The sequence below is a fragment of the Poromitra crassiceps genome, assembly GCF_964638095.1.
Source record: "Poromitra crassiceps genome assembly, chromosome: 5".
Classification (NCBI taxonomy): Eukaryota; Metazoa; Chordata; class Actinopteri; order Beryciformes; family Melamphaidae; genus Poromitra; species Poromitra crassiceps.
This window is the reverse complement of record NC_139642.1, coordinates 47,743,931-47,762,109: the sequence shown is the minus strand read 5'-3', so window position 1 is coordinate 47,762,109 and position 18,179 is coordinate 47,743,931. Positions and strand designations below refer to the sequence as shown.

At 41.3% G+C, this 18,179-nt stretch overlaps 2 protein-coding genes across 2 annotated transcripts in view; both read left to right on the top strand.

Annotated features, from left to right (window-relative positions):
- Window positions 1-2,734, top strand: part of LOC310776546 (uncharacterized protein) — a gene marked incomplete at both ends in the record, with an annotated part of 35,305 nt that extends 32,571 nt beyond the window's left edge. Inside the window, 4 exons of the mRNA XM_083636726.1 lie at window positions 122-934; window positions 1,089-1,316; window positions 1,543-1,666; window positions 1,818-2,734. Of these exons, the coding sequence (XP_083492852.1) occupies window positions 122-934; window positions 1,089-1,316; window positions 1,543-1,666; window positions 1,818-2,734 (2,082 nt within the window). The remainder of the gene's footprint in view (window positions 1-121; window positions 935-1,088; window positions 1,317-1,542; window positions 1,667-1,817) is intronic.
- Window positions 2,735-13,798: 11,064 nt separating this feature from the next.
- LOC310777423 (extracellular calcium-sensing receptor-like) lies at window positions 13,799-17,390 on the top strand (the record flags this gene model as incomplete). Its single annotated transcript, XM_083637753.1, has 6 exons — window positions 13,799-14,001; window positions 14,193-14,469; window positions 14,604-15,410; window positions 15,837-16,067; window positions 16,227-16,350; window positions 16,477-17,390. 6 exons carry the CDS (start codon window positions 13,799-13,801, stop codon window positions 17,388-17,390), a joined length of 2,556 nt encoding a protein of 851 aa, XP_083493879.1.
- Between the last annotated feature and the right edge of the window lie 789 nt (window positions 17,391-18,179).

The following is an 18,179-nucleotide window of genomic DNA, read 5'->3' as shown; positions in this document are numbered from 1 at the left end:
TGAGTAGTTTCTTATTTGTCTGGTCATTTGGATATACTGTGATTTTGATACAATAATGTACATTTCATGTGAATACATTTTCAAGGAATTTACAAATACCTGTTTATCTTCTTTTACACAGCTCAGCCACTTTGCAACCTGTGCATGTCTGAGCAACAGAAAGGAGTTTCCATCTTTTTTCAGAACCATTCCCAGCGACTACCACCAGAGCAGAGCCTTAGCAAAGCTGGTCAAGCACTTTGGCTGGACCTGGATGGGGGCTATTGCTGTGGAAAATGAGTATGGCCTCAACGGCATGGCTACATTTATTCAAGCTGCAGAAGAAGACGGAGTGTGCATTGAGTATTCTGAAGCGTTTTCACAATCAGGGCCAGCTCACAGACTGCACAGAATAACAGACATCATAAAGCAATCCACTTCCAAGGTTATCATGGCTTTTATGTCCCACCGAGAGATTAAGGTGCTGGCAGCAGAGTTGTACAAGCAGAACATTACAGGACTGCAGTGGGTCGGCAGTGACGCCTGGATCACAGATCACTCTCTGACTGACAGTGAGGGACACAGCATCCTGATGGGCTCCGTAGGCTTCACTGTCAGCAGAGCTCAGATCCCCGGGTTAGAGGAGCACCTAAGGGGGCTTCACCCCTCACACTTCCCTCACAGCCAGTTTCTCAAAGACTTCTGGGAAGATGTGTTTGGCTGCTCTCTGAATGCGGCTGCAAAGATACAGAGAAAGCCATGCAGTGGATCTGAGAGCTTATACGATGTCGAGTCACAGTTTACTGACGTTTCCGAGCTGAGATTCACTAACAATGTGTACAAGTCAGTTTATGCAGTGGCCCATGCTCTTCACAACCTGTTCAAATGTGAGGAGGGTCAGGGTCCCTTCTTGAATGGGAGCTGTGCTGACACCAAGCACATTCAGCCATGGCAGGTAAGCACGTCAACCATCAACTTATCCTAGCTTTAATCTGTTAATTTTGTTTATATTCCACAACATTCGATGATTTTATTTGAAAAATACCTAAAATTATTCATAGTCAGACTCACCAAGGAAAAAAACCCTATGTATGTTTTCTCCTCTACAGGTGCTTCATTATTTGCAGAATGTCAATTTCACTACGAGACAGGGGGAGAGAGTGTTTTTTGACAAGAATGGAGATTCACCTGCAAAATATGAACTCATCAATTTACAAAGTGTGACCTCGGGGACCATGCATGTAGCCAACATCGGTTCCTTTGATGCCACTCTACCCAGCGAGCGTCAGTTTATAATGAATGGCATGAACATAGTGTGGGGAGGAGGAAGTCATACGGTACATATTCATATTCTTTTGTTCTCACATTTCTGGGTCGTGGGTCAAAATGCCATACTACATGATATGTCATGAGGGTACGAGAGTACAGCAGCTAAGCCTTTTATAGCATTTCAGTGAATGTCTGTTAAAAGCGTTAAATGACATGTTGGGAAATTGGGAAAAAGCTTAAAGCAAGTGAAGAAAGGTCACATGCACCTCCATCATCCATGTAATCGTGTATCAGGTGCCTGTGTCAGTGTGCAGTGAGCGCTGTCCCCCAGGAACTCGTAAGGTCCTGCAGAAAGGAAACCCTGTCTGCTGTTATGACTGTATACCCTGTGCAGAGGGAGAAATCAGCAACACCACAGGTATGATTTAGTGGGGAAGCAAAATCTAATTAGGTTTTCAGCTATCGGTAATATATCCAGCCTTACTATCAATATGTCCTGTTGAGATATTTCTTTCCTAATTGGCACAAAATATAACTTAATAGTTCTTTGTTGTCTCCTTCAAAAACAGATTCAATGGAATGCCTCAAATGTCCTATTGAATATTGGTCCAATGCCAGAGGAGACACATGCATCTTGAAAGAAATTGAATTCCTGTCCTACACCGAGACCATGGGAGTCATTTTAACATTCTTCTGTTTGATGGGTGTGATTTTGACAACTTTTGTAGCAATTACATTCTTCCAGTTCCGGGAAACGCCTATTGTTCGAGCCAACAACTCTGAGCTGAGCTTCCTGCTGCTCTTCTCATTGACTCTGTGTTTCCTGTGTTCTCTGACCTTCATGGGCCGGCCCTCTGAGTGGTCCTGCATGCTGCGACACACAGCGTTTGGCATCACCTTTGTCCTCTGCATCTCCTGTGTTCTAGGGAAAACTATAGTGGTGTTACTGGCCTTCAGGGCTACACTTCCAGGAAGTCATGTTATGAGATGGTTTGGGCCTGCACAGCAGAGACTCAGTGTTCTGGCTTTCACTCTCATACAGGTTCTCATTTGTATTATTTGGTTAACAATCAACCCTCCTTTTCCTTTCAAGAATATGAGGCATTTTCAGAGTAAAGTTATTTTAGAATGTGCTCTAGGTTCTGCTGTCGGGTTCTGGGCTGTGTTGGGGTATATAGGACTCCTTGCCGTCTTATGTTTTGTACTGGCTTTTTTGGCTCGGAAGTTGCCTGATAACTTCAATGAGGCCAAACTCATCACCTTCAGCATGCTGATATTCTGTGCCGTCTGGATCACCTTTATCCCTGCTTATGTCAGCTCTCCTGGGAAGTTCACTGTAGCTGTGGAGATATTTGCTATTCTGGCCTCCAGCTATGGGTTACTTTTTTGCATTTTTGTTCCTAAATGTTTTGTTATTTTACTAAGGCCAGAGGAAAATACTAAAAAGCATATGATAGGAAAGACAATAAATGATATCAGCTATTGAACATTATATTCTTTTTTTGATTGTGTTACTTGCTTTTGATCTAATTAACCATTTCTTCTAGCAGTAGAATCCCTTACTGGAATAGGACATGTCCATTTCCAGGCATTATTTTAATTATTTATGATATGTTTTTGACTGCAAATCCTGATATTTGAGCCCTAGGTTATTTGTTCACATGCTTCACAGCAGAGGTCTGCTCACTTGTTCTAAATCTTTTTTTTAGCTTGTCTGCAGTGAGTGATAATAATGCTAAACATAGAATGTCTGTGATTGATATATGAGATGTTACTGTAGATGTGCTGATACCGTTTTGAGATTATGATGTTTTATGTGCTACGTACAACTAGGGCCTAATCTACTGTTTGAAAGTTTAATTCAGTAAGCACATTTTAAAAACTAAGTTAAGATAGATGACACATATGATGTTATACCACTGGGTGAAATGCAGAGTGATGTGTGCTGAATAAACAAAATTATCAAGAATGAGGATGAGATTGTCACAGATCCAAGAATCTGTTTCCAATTTAAAATGACTCCCTGTATTAATACTTATCCTTGTGTTTATTGTGATTTTGCCTGTTTCTGTGTTCAAAACATGCCAGGTATGATGAATTTCATTACAATTTCAAAACCCCAATGCCTATACTAACCCTACACCAAACCAGAACAACATACATTATAATAAGGACCTATACTCGGTTGGGATTTGTTAGGGTCCTGTATGTTTTGTGGTGAATGGTTTTCCTGAAGGAAAAAAAGTGGCACAATAGCTTAAGAAAACCTTATCCGGACATTTTACATCAACATAATGAAGTGTAGTTGCTACAATCTGCAGGCAACCAGACCAACAAAATAGTGTAACATTGTAACTGTGTGCTCTTATGTAGCCAAAGTAATTTACTATACTAGAAATTAGCTTGCACGCTCATTTCTAGGGTGGGTCCTCTGGAGACGATGCACTGCACTATGGGCGCACTTTTACTGGGTGTGACCAAACTCATGCCGACAATCGGAACTGCAGGGTTTTGTGTTGCCAGTGGGTGGCACTATGACTATGCACATGTCCGAAATTTGGGAGCGCACTTCTGCATGTTCCCGGCTGCGCACTCCCCAGGTTTGGCGTTGATCGGATGAACGGTTCTCGAGATAAACTGCTTTTTGTGTTGCCAGTAGGTGGTGCTATGACTCTACGCGTGTCATAAATTGGGGAGCACACTCTGTCGGGTCACTGTCACAAGGTTAAAGTCGATCGGATGAACGGTCCTAGAGATAAACCACTTCTTGTATTGCCAGTAAGTCACACTATCACTGCGTGTCCGAAATTGGGCACCGCGCTTCATCGGGTTCCCCGGCAGTGCACTCCCCAAGCTTGAAGTTGATCAGATGAAGAGTTCTCGAGATACGCCGCCTTTGTGTTGCCAGTAGTTGGTGATATAACTATGCACGTGTTCGAAATTGGGCAGCGTACTCCGCCGCCTTCCCCCCAGCTCATATCCCAAGTTTGAAGTTGATCGGATGAACGGTTCACAAGATAAACCACTTTTCGTGTTGCCAGTAGGTGGCACTGTCTGAATTTCACTAAATTCGGTACTGAACTCTCTGCAAACTGCACACTCACCAAATGTGGATGTGAATGTGAATGGTGTGCGAGTTATGGCCATTTAAAATCTAAAACATTGCTGTAGTGCCCCCTATGGGCGTTTTTATTATGGGTTGTCCGTCCGTCCGTCCGTCCGTCTGTACATACCTACGTCCGTCCCATGTTCGTTAACGCGATATCTGAGCCTTGATGGAATTTCATCAGATTTGCCTCAGACGTCGACCTGGACTCAAGGATGAACTGATTAGATGTTGGTGGTCAATGGTCAAAGTTCAAGGTCACTGTGACCTCACGAACGCCATTCCCAAGTTTGTTAATGCAATATAAGCGTATTTGAGTAATTAGAAAAGCGCTATATAAGTCATATGTATTATTATTATAATATCTCAGGAACGCCGTGATGGAATTTCTTCCAATTTGGCTCAAACGTTGATTTGCACACTAGGAGGCTAGAAGGTCCTGGGTTCAATTCCCGCCTGGGACGCTGTGGTTGTGTGTTCCTCCCATGTCCTCAGTGCCTACTGCCCAGGTGGGCTATCTCATCGAAAGGGCCTTTCTGTGTGGAGTTTGCATGTTCTCCCCGTGCCCCCTGGGGTTCCTTCGTATATATACGAATCCACCGGCCAATTTGTGTAGTCCGCCATCTAGTGGCGCCGCCATTACTGCAGTGGCAGGTCCCCGCAGGTAGACTGTGCTGCTGGCTGTTGCAGACTGCAGTAACGCTATGCCAAATGAATGACAGCGTCATAGCTGGATTGATGACGTGAGACACTGGCCCCCAGTTACTGATGAAGCCAGGTACTATCTTATTATGGATTGGGATAGTAATTATTCAAATTGTAAACAGTGTGGAAAAAAACACTTAACGAGCCGCATTTTTTGTCTGTTCTCACTGAGGTCCGATGAGTGTTCAGACTGAGGTCACATACTGTATGAAAGGGGCCCAAATCAGGATGGAAAGTCGCTGGGTGAATGTATGGCTAATTAACTTTCCAGAAGTGTGGAGATATCACTAGGCCTGGCCAGGGCCATTGTCAGCTTTCGCGGGGCCCGGGCCAAGATGATAAGCACACTGATGCCTATACTGGTCGACCAATGCACATGGATGAACATTTAAATCCAAATCTACATGCTTATTATATTCTGTACGATATAACATACATTGTTTATAGGGCAAGTCACTGGCCTGAATATAAAGGATGCTGCAAACTGCCACACAAAATATAAATGCATTTGGATGGCCATGTTTCAAAGTTTTTCTGTGTTCCTTTGTCCAAGCAATTTCAACAATACAACCAGTGCATACATATGATTATAAACATAGAATGTAGGTTATTATTGCAATTATTGGAGTGGGATAACAAAATTAATGCAAATCAGCACCAACCAGACAAAATCTCCTACAGGCCTTACGCAATAATTGTATTTGCATGAGCTTCTGAGAATGGTCCATTGAGTTTCCTCCTACACCTGGGTGGCAGAGAAGGAGCTATAAAACATCCGTTCCAGAATCTTGACTCTGCCAAAGGCAAGGCTCTGCGATGACACCAGTCACACTTGTGTTCTTAACACTGTTGACTTGGATAGTGTCACCTGGCACATGGCTCTGCCTGGACCAGTGTACTGTCAGTCAGTATGGACATGATAAGGAGACAAGGGGTTTCACCTTAAACGAGTCACATAAAAAGCCTATTATTCAGGACAGACAGAGGTGAGTATGTTGTGAGATTGGTTGTTGCTAAATTGCTAAATCTTGTCTCCTTTCTGGTCTTCCTTTCTTTACACTTCTTGGATATTCTTTTTTCTTCACTGTCTCTCATGTGTTAATTTGCTTTCTTTAATCAAGGACTTGGATGCCTCAGAGTGGATTCCAGCCGATTCAGCAACTAGCTTGTAATAATTGTATTATTTTCTCAGTGGTGAAGTCCGATTAAATTATTGGCATCTAAACACCACATCGTGGGGCATCTACAAAAGACAATTAAACAATCTATAGTGGAGATTGTTGAGTCAATTACAATTTCAAGTAATTTCACTATTATGTACAGTAATAGTGTCACCATTGGGTTATTGTTGGTTTAATTTTGCAGTATTTAATTTGAAAAGGATGCATTATATTTTACAGATTTTTCGTTTTTTTTTCTGAATGCAAATTCAACTTATATCTGAGAACAGGTTCTTTGAGAGGTTAATGTCATACAATTAATAAACTGCGACCAATATTTGACAATTTCACAATTATGGGAATATCAAGGTATTTATTGTGATATTTGTATGTGTTTATCGTTTCCTTAGATCCCTTGTAAAGAGTTCTGTTTGGGTAAGCACTGTCAGTGAGCAGATGATCAACAGAGACTCTGCACTCTTCCCTTGTGTGACTTTGAACTACATGCTCTCCAATGGCTGTGAGAACCTGCTGCAAACAGTGAAGGAGGCTGTTGTTGTTGCGGAGAAGCAAAACATGTACGGCTGCAAAAGTAGAATTCAAGCATCGCTGCAGCGCTGCCTCTTTGAGGCCAGGTGTCTCCCACACACAATAAAGGTGAGAGGCAGAGAAAAGGTTTTTACTGTAGATGTAAAGCATCATCATATTTTACTTACAGTATAGCATGTAGAATGTAGGCTTTTCTACTCAACCATTTCTGTTGTTGTGGTGTAAACTTGAAGTCACATCTCAAATGCTCACGAACTTTGCTATAAAAATGCAACAATGATTTTGTGCAATTTGTCTACCCCCCCCCCCCCCCCAACAGATAAACACTGGGAATCACAGTGCATATTTCAATGACAAAAGGATCTATGCTTCATCACTTCTCCTGAGAGCAATACCTCATGCGTGCTCCCACTTCACTGCCCTTATCCTAGTGGGCCATTGGAACAGAGTGGATTATATCTACATCTATGAGGCATGCAAACATGAGAGCAAAACCCAGCGGGAGACTTTGTTGCACAGATCAGTACTTGGGCTTGCAATTCCAGACTTCCTCATCTTGGTTTGGGTGGGCACCCCTTTTTCTGTACAGTGCCTCCGCTGGTCCCCTTTACCCAAGTGCCAAGTCTACACCAGTCTCTATACAGTAGTGTGCGTCACAGAACCATCAGTAGGCATCCCCACTGGGGGAACTCACAAAGACTGCAATACTAAAACACCAACCCTAAAACAGGGTGAATTTCAACCTTGCCAGGTATTTGTTTGCTACATACTTATTAGGTAATACTTGTTTTTATCAAGTTGGATGCTGTGAGGATATGAATCTCTCTGCTGATATAAGATGATTATGAAAAACTACACACCTCCCTGTGGGTGTATTGCATGTCTTCCACAGAAGCAATTTGTATGCATCTGCGCGTGCTTGTGTGTTACTGTATGTAACTTTCTTTTAAATATGTTGTTAACAGCAGATGTCAGCAATAGCCTTCTATACAATACAATGTCGAAAACTGATCAAATCAGGTAAGATGGGGGAGGGTGACAGCATTTTTATCACATAAGGAAATAATATTTCCATAGCACAACAGTTACTTAATAACCTGCAACTGTTTTTCAGATGCTATCATATTTACTCCATGTGCTGTATATACAAATATGGAGGAGAGTGGCCAGCCTATAGACACCAGCAGATGTGTTGGGAGATTTCTGATGGCAGCTTCATTATTGCTTGGAATCTACCTCACAAGAATAAAAATATCTCCAAACAGAGTTGATCCTGCTCATGCCAGTCTCTCGTCAGTGGTGCTACTTCTCACCCTTACATTATACTCTGTTTCACCATCAGTGACCATCAGCCAGCCCTCTGAGTGGTCCTGCATGCTGCGCCACACCGTTGCTGGGATCACCTTTGTCTTCCTCCTCTCTTGTGTGCTGGGGAAAACGGTGCATGTGTTAATTGCCTGCCGTGCTGCTGCACACAGTGTCATGAAATGGTTTGCTCCTCCACAGCAGCACTTTAGGGCTCTGCCTGTTACTGTCATACTTCTCTGGTTAACGTTCACCTCTCCTCTTTCTAATAAGTATACGAAGCACTGGTGTGAAAACATAATTCTTGAGGATAATGTGGGGTCTGCACTGAGTTCCTGGGTTCCTGTGTTAGGGCAGATAGAACTCCTGGCTACTTTGTCCTGTGTGTTTGTCTCACTGGTCAGTTTACTACAATCCATCTTGGCTAAACTGAGTTTACTGAGTATTCTCTTACATGTGCAACTGGTGACCTGTCTCCAGAATACCAGAGTACCAACAAAGTATACACTGGTTATTAAGATCAACAGGTCGATGTAAACGTTACCTTTCAGTCGCCCATCTATATCATTAAAGCTGCCATAAGCAAGTTTGAACATGATGTAAAAATACACGTAAAATGAGCAAACATTACCACGAATCCCCCACCCAGGGGGGCCCCTGCTCCTGCTGTAACAGTATATCCCCACAATCATGCTGCTGAAACAGCCCAATTTCCTCACAGGGGTCATTTGAGTTTAATCAAAATGTAATTTAATGTGAATCTGAATCTAATATTAATTCGATTTGATCTAAACACATGCTAATATGACCCCCTCCCCCCCGAAACTCTCACATATGGTAGGAAAGTGTACAATAGTGATTTGTTTTCACTGTTGTTGTCAAACAAAACATTCTTGCCTACAGTATGACACTTTTGTGGTGCCTAATAGACTAGCCTTTTACAGCAACGTAAGTAGTTAGATCTGGTCCACATTTGACAGATTTGACAGAAGTATAATAAAAAAAATTATGCAAATGTCTCCTGCATATTTAATTGTAGCATGCTGTTTTTTTGTAGTAATAGTAGTAGTAGCACTGTTAAGATATAGATATAGGTGAAGACATTAAAGATACACTAATATATGTGAGTATGGTTTATTCATTTCTAATACATCCCCATTATGTATGTTTAATTGTAAACATTTGCAAATTTAAAAATAATCAAATTCAACAATTAAGGTTCACTGATTACAACACTTATCAGGAACTCCTCCCCCCCAAGCCCCCCTCCCGGTCACTCAGATCCGACACCCTCAACCTGCTTGTTGTCCCCCGCACCAAGCTGGCAATGATGGGTGACCGAGCCTTCTCCACTCTGGGGCCACGCCTGTGGAACCAGCTCCCAGGAACTGTTCGGGCCTCTGAATCCCTCGCTGTTTTTAAAACGAACCTTAAGACCCACCTGTTCCGCTCTGAGTTTTACTAGCTCTGAGTTTTTTTAGCTGTTTTTAGCTTGTTTTTATCTTGTCTTTTATCTATTGTAAAGCACCTTGAGATTTGTTTTACATTTTAAAGTGTGCTATATAAATTAAAGCCATTATTATTGTTATTTATTATTATTATCGAACACACACACACATGGTCCACTTGTCCAGGTTTTGGCTTCCCATTCATTGTGTATTGGAGGCAGCCGTGTAATGCATTGTGCAGGCGGGGCATTTTGAGAGACGGAGGGCCCGCCCCTCATTTGCATAAAATATTGCTCCAGATTTATGCAAATGTGGTGCGTGCGTCACGCCTCCCGAACTCGTATACAATCTTTTAAACGAACTGTTGTAAATCCAAAACAAAGGATGAGGGAGACACTACGGCCTACTGTAGGCAAATGCTTTCAGAAACACATTTCGCTCAGCCATTTTCATATAGGAAGAGAACGCTTAAAATTTGGCGCCAATGGTTTTTCCACGCTTCAAACCGTGGAGGGCAGCCCATGAGTGAACGCGTTCATCCAATCAGCTGCAGGCAGGAACAAGATATTGAAGCTGCCTATCAAGCGTGCAATTCTGGGAAGCGGGGTGGCACATTGCGTGCAAACACGGACAAACACACACACACACACACACACACTTGTATTCAACAAACAGAACCTGTACAGATCCACGATGCATGTGTTCAGTTCAATTAAATTCAATATTGGTTCACAGGCATGATATAATGAGCGTATATCACGGCTGGGGCCGCAATCACCGAAACACTCCGCCTCGGAGAAAAAAAAGGTAGCTAGCTAGCCTGCTAGCCTCGCAAACAGGAGCTCAAGCCAACCCGTGTCACCATAATACCCATACTTGCCTGCTAGTGACGTCATCAGTATATGACAGCTAGCTAACCGCTAGATAGCTAACGGTGATAACAATGTTCGCTAGCTACTGAAATGGAAACATTTAAGGTTAACTTCGCCCTCCGGGGTGGCTTAACTATGGACGAGTGGATTGAGCAGTGCCTACCGGACGGTGCCGCGTCTATGTGCCGACAGGCCGCAGTGCCGACAGGTCGCAATGCCGATAGCCCACAAGCAGAACCAGCTGAGCGAGGCGGCGGTGGAGCTAACCTCTCCCAGCCCCCACGCCAAACCTAACCTCCCCCCATGCCTAAACCTAACCTCCCCCAGACCCTAACCCAAAACCTAACCTCTCCCAGCCCCCACGCCAAACCTAACCTCCCCCCATGCCATGCCTAAACCTAACCTCCCCCAGACCCTAACCCAAAACCTAACCTCTCCCACCCCCACGCCTAAACCTAAGGTCGGCATAGCGGGTGGTCGGCATAGCGGGTGGTCGGCATAGCGGGTGGACCCCCTACCGGACGATGCTAGCTACTAGCTACCCTTGGACCTAACGTTAACCTAACATTAGCACAAGCATTAGCCAGATGTAGCTAGCTAATGTTAGCGGTTTGTTTGTCACCAAGCCTGTGTGTTGCTAGCTGACGACTTTACGTTCAGTAACGGGACCATTTTATTATGTGGAACATTATGATTAATGAATAACAGCCATTTAAATTGGAGTTGTTGCAGGGTAAACACAGGTGCAAGCAAAACACTAATGAGGGTTTCCAACTTCCAATCATGGAAGTTGAAATCCCTCATTAGTGTGTGTATATATATGTATATATATATAGGCTATGTATATGTAAGGGATAATGTATATTGAGGCGGTGATTACGGGGGAAATAATGACCGACAGGTGATGATTGAGCCCGACGCGCAGCGGAGGGCTTAATTATCACCTGAAGGTCATTATTTCCCAGTAATCACCGCCTCAATATACATTATCCTGCTTAGAACATGGCCTACAACTAAATCATTCAATAATCTGACAAAAATAATTATTCAAATAGATTTTTTAATAGCGTTTTCAACGACAAAGCAGTTTCATTCGTAATTGGCACACAAGACACACAGCTGCAACTGGTTGGCCTAATTAGTAGTGTTTGCTGACAAAAAGCTCTTATCAACTGATTAATCCAGGTGTGGCAGAGCAGCGGTCGGTTGTCGAGAAATAATGACCGGTGAATCTTGTTGATTGACCAATCAGAATCGAGTATTCAAGAGAGCCGTGTTCTAAGTAAGGGATAATGTATATTGAGGCGGTGATTACGGGGGAAATAATGACCGACAGGTGATGATTGAGCCCGACGCGCAGCGGAGGGCTTAATCGTTCACCTGAAGGTCATTATTTCCCAGTAATCACCGCCTCAATATACATTATCCCGCTTAGAACACGGCCTACAACTAAATCATTCAATAATCTGACAAAAATAATTATTCAAATATATTTTTTAATAGCGTTTTCAACGACAAAGCGGTTTCATTCGTAATTGGCACACAAGACACCACAGCTGCAACTGGTTGGCCTAATTAGTAGTGGCTTGCTGACAAAATGCTCTTATCAACTGATTAATCCAGGTGTGGCAGAGCAGCGGTCGGTTGTCGAGAAATAATGACCGGTGAATATTGTTGATTGACCAATCAGAATCGAGTATTCAAGAGAGCCGTGTTCTAAATAGATATATGCTCCCTTTTATGGCGATCATTCCATTCATTTTTGAATACAGGGGTGTGGGGATCACTGCACAAATCCGATTGTTGGGAAGTTGGGTAGAATAATTACTAAAATAAACAAGACTAATAATATTGGTTGCATGGTCGAGCGGTATTGATCGAATGAAGCCACATTAGCGTTCATATAGCCTATTAAACTAAGGAACGTATGTGATTTATTTCAATGTCCGCTATCAAGAGTAATTCAGTTGGTGAATGAAATCGCTGGGCTGGGAGCAGAGTGTTTGGTGTGGGAGATTTGAGCTGTCAAAAGGCAAGAGCTGTCAAAAGGGAATAAAGCCTCACTCCTGGCCAATCCCAGCGTTTGATTGCTGCATAGGCTGGAGCAGGGCGTGGTCTGCCAAAAACCGCGGTGGCTTCCGTAATAATGCTGTAATTACATGTAAGTAGGAGGAAATTAACATTGCTTTAGAATACAGCCGGTGCCCCTGTTACCCTGTTTAATAGGTACCTGATAGTTATGGAATAACTACAGTACAAGTTCTCCTAAATTGAAATGAAATTTAAATTATTATTTATCATAGGTCACAACAGCAGTAGTTACAAAAATAGCTACAGTATAATAACAGAATAGGTACCCGGTAGTTACAAAAATATAGGTATGGTAGAAGTTATTTACAAGTCCCCCTTTATACCCTTTTATTCCATAAATTCAGATTTTGTTACCTTGTACTTACCCTGTAAGCTCAGGTTTTGTTACCCTGTACTTACTGTTAGTTGTGGGGTGTATTCTAAAGTGTTACCATTAAATATCTCTATAAGAAATGTCATGATAGAATAATATGACCCTGTTAGTGATAAAAACAAGTTTGTTTAGTGTAGTCGGGGCATGTGGGCAAAGTGGCTGCCAACTGAAGCAATCTTGCACAATACTGCACCAATTTCAAAAATGTCTGCATACATTACTTCGTTATAAAAAAGAAAACAGAGTCCAGGTTGAAAAATACCTACCTACATTCTCCTTTAACTGTTTTGTGGTCCGTTTGGACCGGTGCTCCATTTGTCCCCCACTTGTGCTATTGAGGGGCAAAAGTAGTTTTTTGGTCTGATGACATTTGTTGTATTGATCCGCAGGACAACATTTGTGGTTATATTGGTAAGCCACATGTTAAGGTTGTCCACATTAAATTATTGACTCTAGGTGAAGCAATATTTTTGTTGGCGGAGGGAGTGCTATTAACCGCCCTGGGTCTAATTTTATTAAGATAGTCAAGCTATCAAATTGAGGTTTTAATTTGAAAGACAAGCAAGCCCCACTGCTAAACAAATCCCATTTTCTTATTTATTAATATCTAGAAGCATGGCGTAACTGCACTAACTGTGCACTCAACAACAGACATTGTTCTTGTTTTCTGCACATCTACATGTAAATACTTTTCTACCCTCAAACTCCTTTTTTCATGCTGAGAGAGACATTGAAAGAGTTATGCCTTCCCTGCTCTACATCTTACTTTGCACCATAACCTTGTGAAATGTGCAGTCATGAAAAACAAAAACAAGACAAAAAAGCATAATTTTCTTCTGAGAATTGACGTGCGCTCACCATTGGCTGCTGATATCCTCCTACTCACTATAAAGTTCAAGTCCCAGGTCAAGATTGTTTCAGTTGAGGGGACGGAGCTTGCCATGGGTTGGATCATCATTATCTTATTTATTCTGCTGGCAAAGACCCAGTCAGAAAATCAAACATGCAAAGTGATAGGGCAAACAGGATTCATGGCATTCTCCAAAGATGCTGATCTTATTATAGGAGGAGTTTTCTCTATTACTTCAACACGCCAACTACAAGATAATGGCTATCAGGCATTGCCATATACATACTGCAAAAGGTAAGTGAAAATGTTTAAAATATGAATTTCATCTTTATTGAAATGTTATGTTTTATATAAACATTTTACATGTCTGTGCCTGCAAGACAGGTCTTGAATGCTAGCAGAATGAAACATTATGTCATAATTGGTAAGCCTATCTTCTATGTCCCAACAGTTCATTTCAGTGAGACCAAGTATTGTATTTTCAGGAGAAATGACAGGGAATTGAAGTTTGCCCGAACGGTGATTTTTACTGTGGAGGAGATCAACAGAGACAATCATCTTCTCCCAGGAGTGACTCTAGGTTATAGGCTCTTCAATGGCTGTGGGAGTGAAAACCTGGTACGGGCATCTATAGAGGCTGTAAATGGAGAGGAGTCAAAAGAACCCGGCTGCAAACGTAGGATCCAGGCATTGTTGGGCCATTCATCCTCTGGAGTAAGTGAAGACATAAACAAAATACTTGGCCCATTCTCCATACCACAGGTGAGAACAAATGACTGGGAAATAAATTAGATGTATTTTTGTATTTACTTAATTGAATCATAACAACATTCTGTCCTTTGATCAATTCTATCATCTGGGCTTATCCAGGATATTATAATGTGTGTTTTCGACAGGTAAGCCACCTTTCAACCTGTGGCTGTTTGAGTGACAAAAAGTTATATCCTACGTTCTTCAGAACTGTGCCAAGTGACCACTTCCAAATCACAACTCTCTTACAACTTATGAAACACTTTGACTGGCGCTGGGTGGGGATCGTCTATAGTAGTGGTTCGTATTCAAAACAAGCTATAGAAGAATTTACTGTGGAAGGAAAGAAAGAGGCCATATGTGTTGAATACAGGAAATACTTCTCAAAGTCGTTTACAAGCCAAAAAAAAGTCAAGATGGCAGAGACAATAAGGAAGTCCTCATCAAAGGTAGTCCTGTTGTTCATGTCTTTATCTTACACCAAAGCGTTCCTACGAGCAATAGAGACGATGAACATAACTGACAAACAATGGGTCGGCAGTGAGTCTTGGATCACACAAGCAGACTTAGCTTCTGCCCAGAGAAAGAGCATCTTACAAGGGGCAATGGGCTTTGCCATCCCCGAGGCTTCCATCCCAGGTCTTGCTGAATTCTTACTAAACCTGAAACCATCTGATGAACCACAGAGTGTTTTGATTAGATCTTTTTGGGAAGATGTCTTTCACTGCAGCTTCTCTCCATCAAATACGTCTACTCTGTGTACTGGCACAGAGGATCTAAGGACAATCTCTAATGGCTACACTGACATGAAGAAATTCAGGGCTGTGAATAATGTGTACAAGGCTGTATATGCAGTGGCACATGCCCTTCATACATTATTGCAATGTCAAAGCGGAGCAAATCCTACCACTGGAAAGCACTGTGTAAACAAGAACTATGTTCAGCATAAACAAGTGAGTTCTAATTCTTCAGACATGGTGTACTTCATTTCAGCATCTTATGTATTTGCAGTTAATACTGCAAAACTAATGGTTTATATTTGAAGAGTTCATTTGCAAAAACAGGTAAACGCCACTCTTAAAATGAACAAACAACATCTGTTTAATACTCCCTGGAGTGCACATAGAAAACATTATTGAGGTGATTTATGTGAAAATGATCAGATTAATATGTTTTAGTTATGATTGATAATAAACATTTCCAAAAAATAAATCAATTACAGTATAAATACATCAATATATAAAATAAAATGATAAAAAATCCAAACGGATATACCTGTTTTTGCAAATTAACTCTTCATTTGTAACCTGCAAGAAGTTCATGTAAGCTGTTTTCATTTCATCACACTTATAGAAACTGTACAAATTGTCTCTCTGCAGGTATTAGAACACCTGAGGCTGGTGAACTTCACTACGCAGAATGGTAACAAGGTTTTGTTTGATGAAAATGGAGACACTGTTGCCCAGTATGACTTAGTTAATTGGCATATGACAGAGAATGACTCTGTTGATATTGTCAATATTGGGGCATATGATAGCTCTTTTCCAGAGAGGAAAAGATTCAAACTAAAAGACAATATCAAAATACAATGGGGCGGGAACCATCATCAGGTAATAATCTCTAATTACTCAGAATAATTTGAGGTTTGAATGGTCAACTTTACTAAGAACTCAAATAGTGTGCTATAAAATTACCCACAATAACTTGATTATCTTCAATCAAAAAATGTCACTATTCGGTTTGATCACTTTTTATTGTGTCTCTGTTAGGTCCCAAGGTCTGTTTGCAAAGAACCATGCCCACCAGGGACTCGTAAGGCCATGAACAAACGTAAGCCTGTCTGCTGCTTTGACTGCTTTGAGTGCCCAGAGGGAACTATAAGTAATCAGACAGGTAAGTACAGATGTCAAATCCCAATCTGTTCATATGAATGAGAATGAGAAAACATGCAAAAAGTAGTATGTGAAATTAATATAATGCACCTCAAATGACTTTTTTTTTATTGTATTTACCTTACAGATTCTCCAGACTGTTTTATTTGTCCACCTGATTTTTGGCCAAACAAAAAGAAAGACCAGTGTCTTCCAAAACCTACTGAATACCTTTCCTATAAAGAAATGATGGGGACACTATTAACTGTATCCTGCTGTCTTGGTGTGTTTTTATCTCTTCTAATATCTATAATATTTTTGGTTCATAAAGAAACTCCCATTGTGAAAGCCAACAACTCTGAGCTCAGCTTCCTTCTGCTGTTCTCATTGAAACTGTGTTTCCTGTGTTCTCTGACCTTCATCGGCCGGCCCTCTGAGTGGTCCTGCATGCTGCGACACACAGCATTTGGGATCACCTTTGTCCTCTGCATCTCCTGTGTTCTGGGGAAAACTATAGTGGTCCTAATGGCCTTCAGGGCTACACTTCCAGGCAGAAATGTGATGAAATGGTTCGGCCCTGCTCAGCAGAGACTCAGTGTTCTGGCTTTCACTCTCATACAGGTCCTGATTTGTATTCTTTGGCTAACTATCAACCCTCCATTCCCAAACAGGAACATGAAGTACTATAAAGAAAAGATCATTTTAGAATGTGCCCTGGGTTCAGCTATAGGGTTCTGGGCTGTGTTGGGGTATATAGGACTCCTTGCCGTCATGTGTTTTATACTTGCTTTTCTTGCGAGGAAGCTGCCAGATAGTTTCAATGAAGCTAAATTCATCACCTTCAGCATGTTGATATTCTGTGCAGTCTGGATCACCTTTATCCCAGCATATGTCAGCTCTCCTGGGAAGTTCACTGTAGCTGTAGAGATATTTGCCATTCTGGCCTCCAGTTTTGGTTTGCTGATATGTATATTTGTTCCAAAATGCTACATTATGATCTTCAGGCCACAACTAAATTCAAAAAAACATATGATGGGTAAAATACCACAGAGAACTCTTTAATCAATAGTTTGAATGTATCCTCTTAATCATGCAGCTTGGTAACCTTTCTGTTTAACATCTGGAACATTGGGAAACCACAGGGCTTACATTCACAACTGTACCCCACTAAGAGTAGACATGGCTATACAACAAGACAGGCAGTAGATGCTCAATTCACTCTACCTCTACCAAAAACCAATGCTCTGAAAAGAACGGTAATGTATAGAGCAGTTGCTTATTGGAATAATCTACCTATATATAACGGTGGCAAGTAACACATTTTTGTTTAAAAAAAAATTAAAACATGCAGTGATGAATAATGTGATAGCTTTAGGTCATTAATTATTGTATACATATGTTGAATTGTACTGCATTGTGCTATGTTATATTATATAACCCTACACTGTACTGCCCTGCAAAGCTAAGAAAAATGACTTTAAAGTTTTGTTGTTGTCCAGCCAAATGTATTGTAGGAAGAAAACTGGAAATGTGTTAATTATTTGTTTATTTAATGTAGTTATTTATCTACATAATTTTTTTTTACCTCAAACTTGACCTTTGACCCTTATTTGGAAGTTACCTTACTCTGGCTTTGCATTGTCTGCAAAATAATAAGGGGTGATGCCAAGCAAAAAGACAGTAACTTCAATTTGATCCTTCACTTGGTTGCTTATCACTATATAAAACCAGTATATATGATAATAATGATAACATAGACATGAAGTCTCATGTTCATGGCACAATTACGCTTAATATAATATACGTATAAATATAATATAACTAGATTATCAGGCCGCTACACATCTTTCA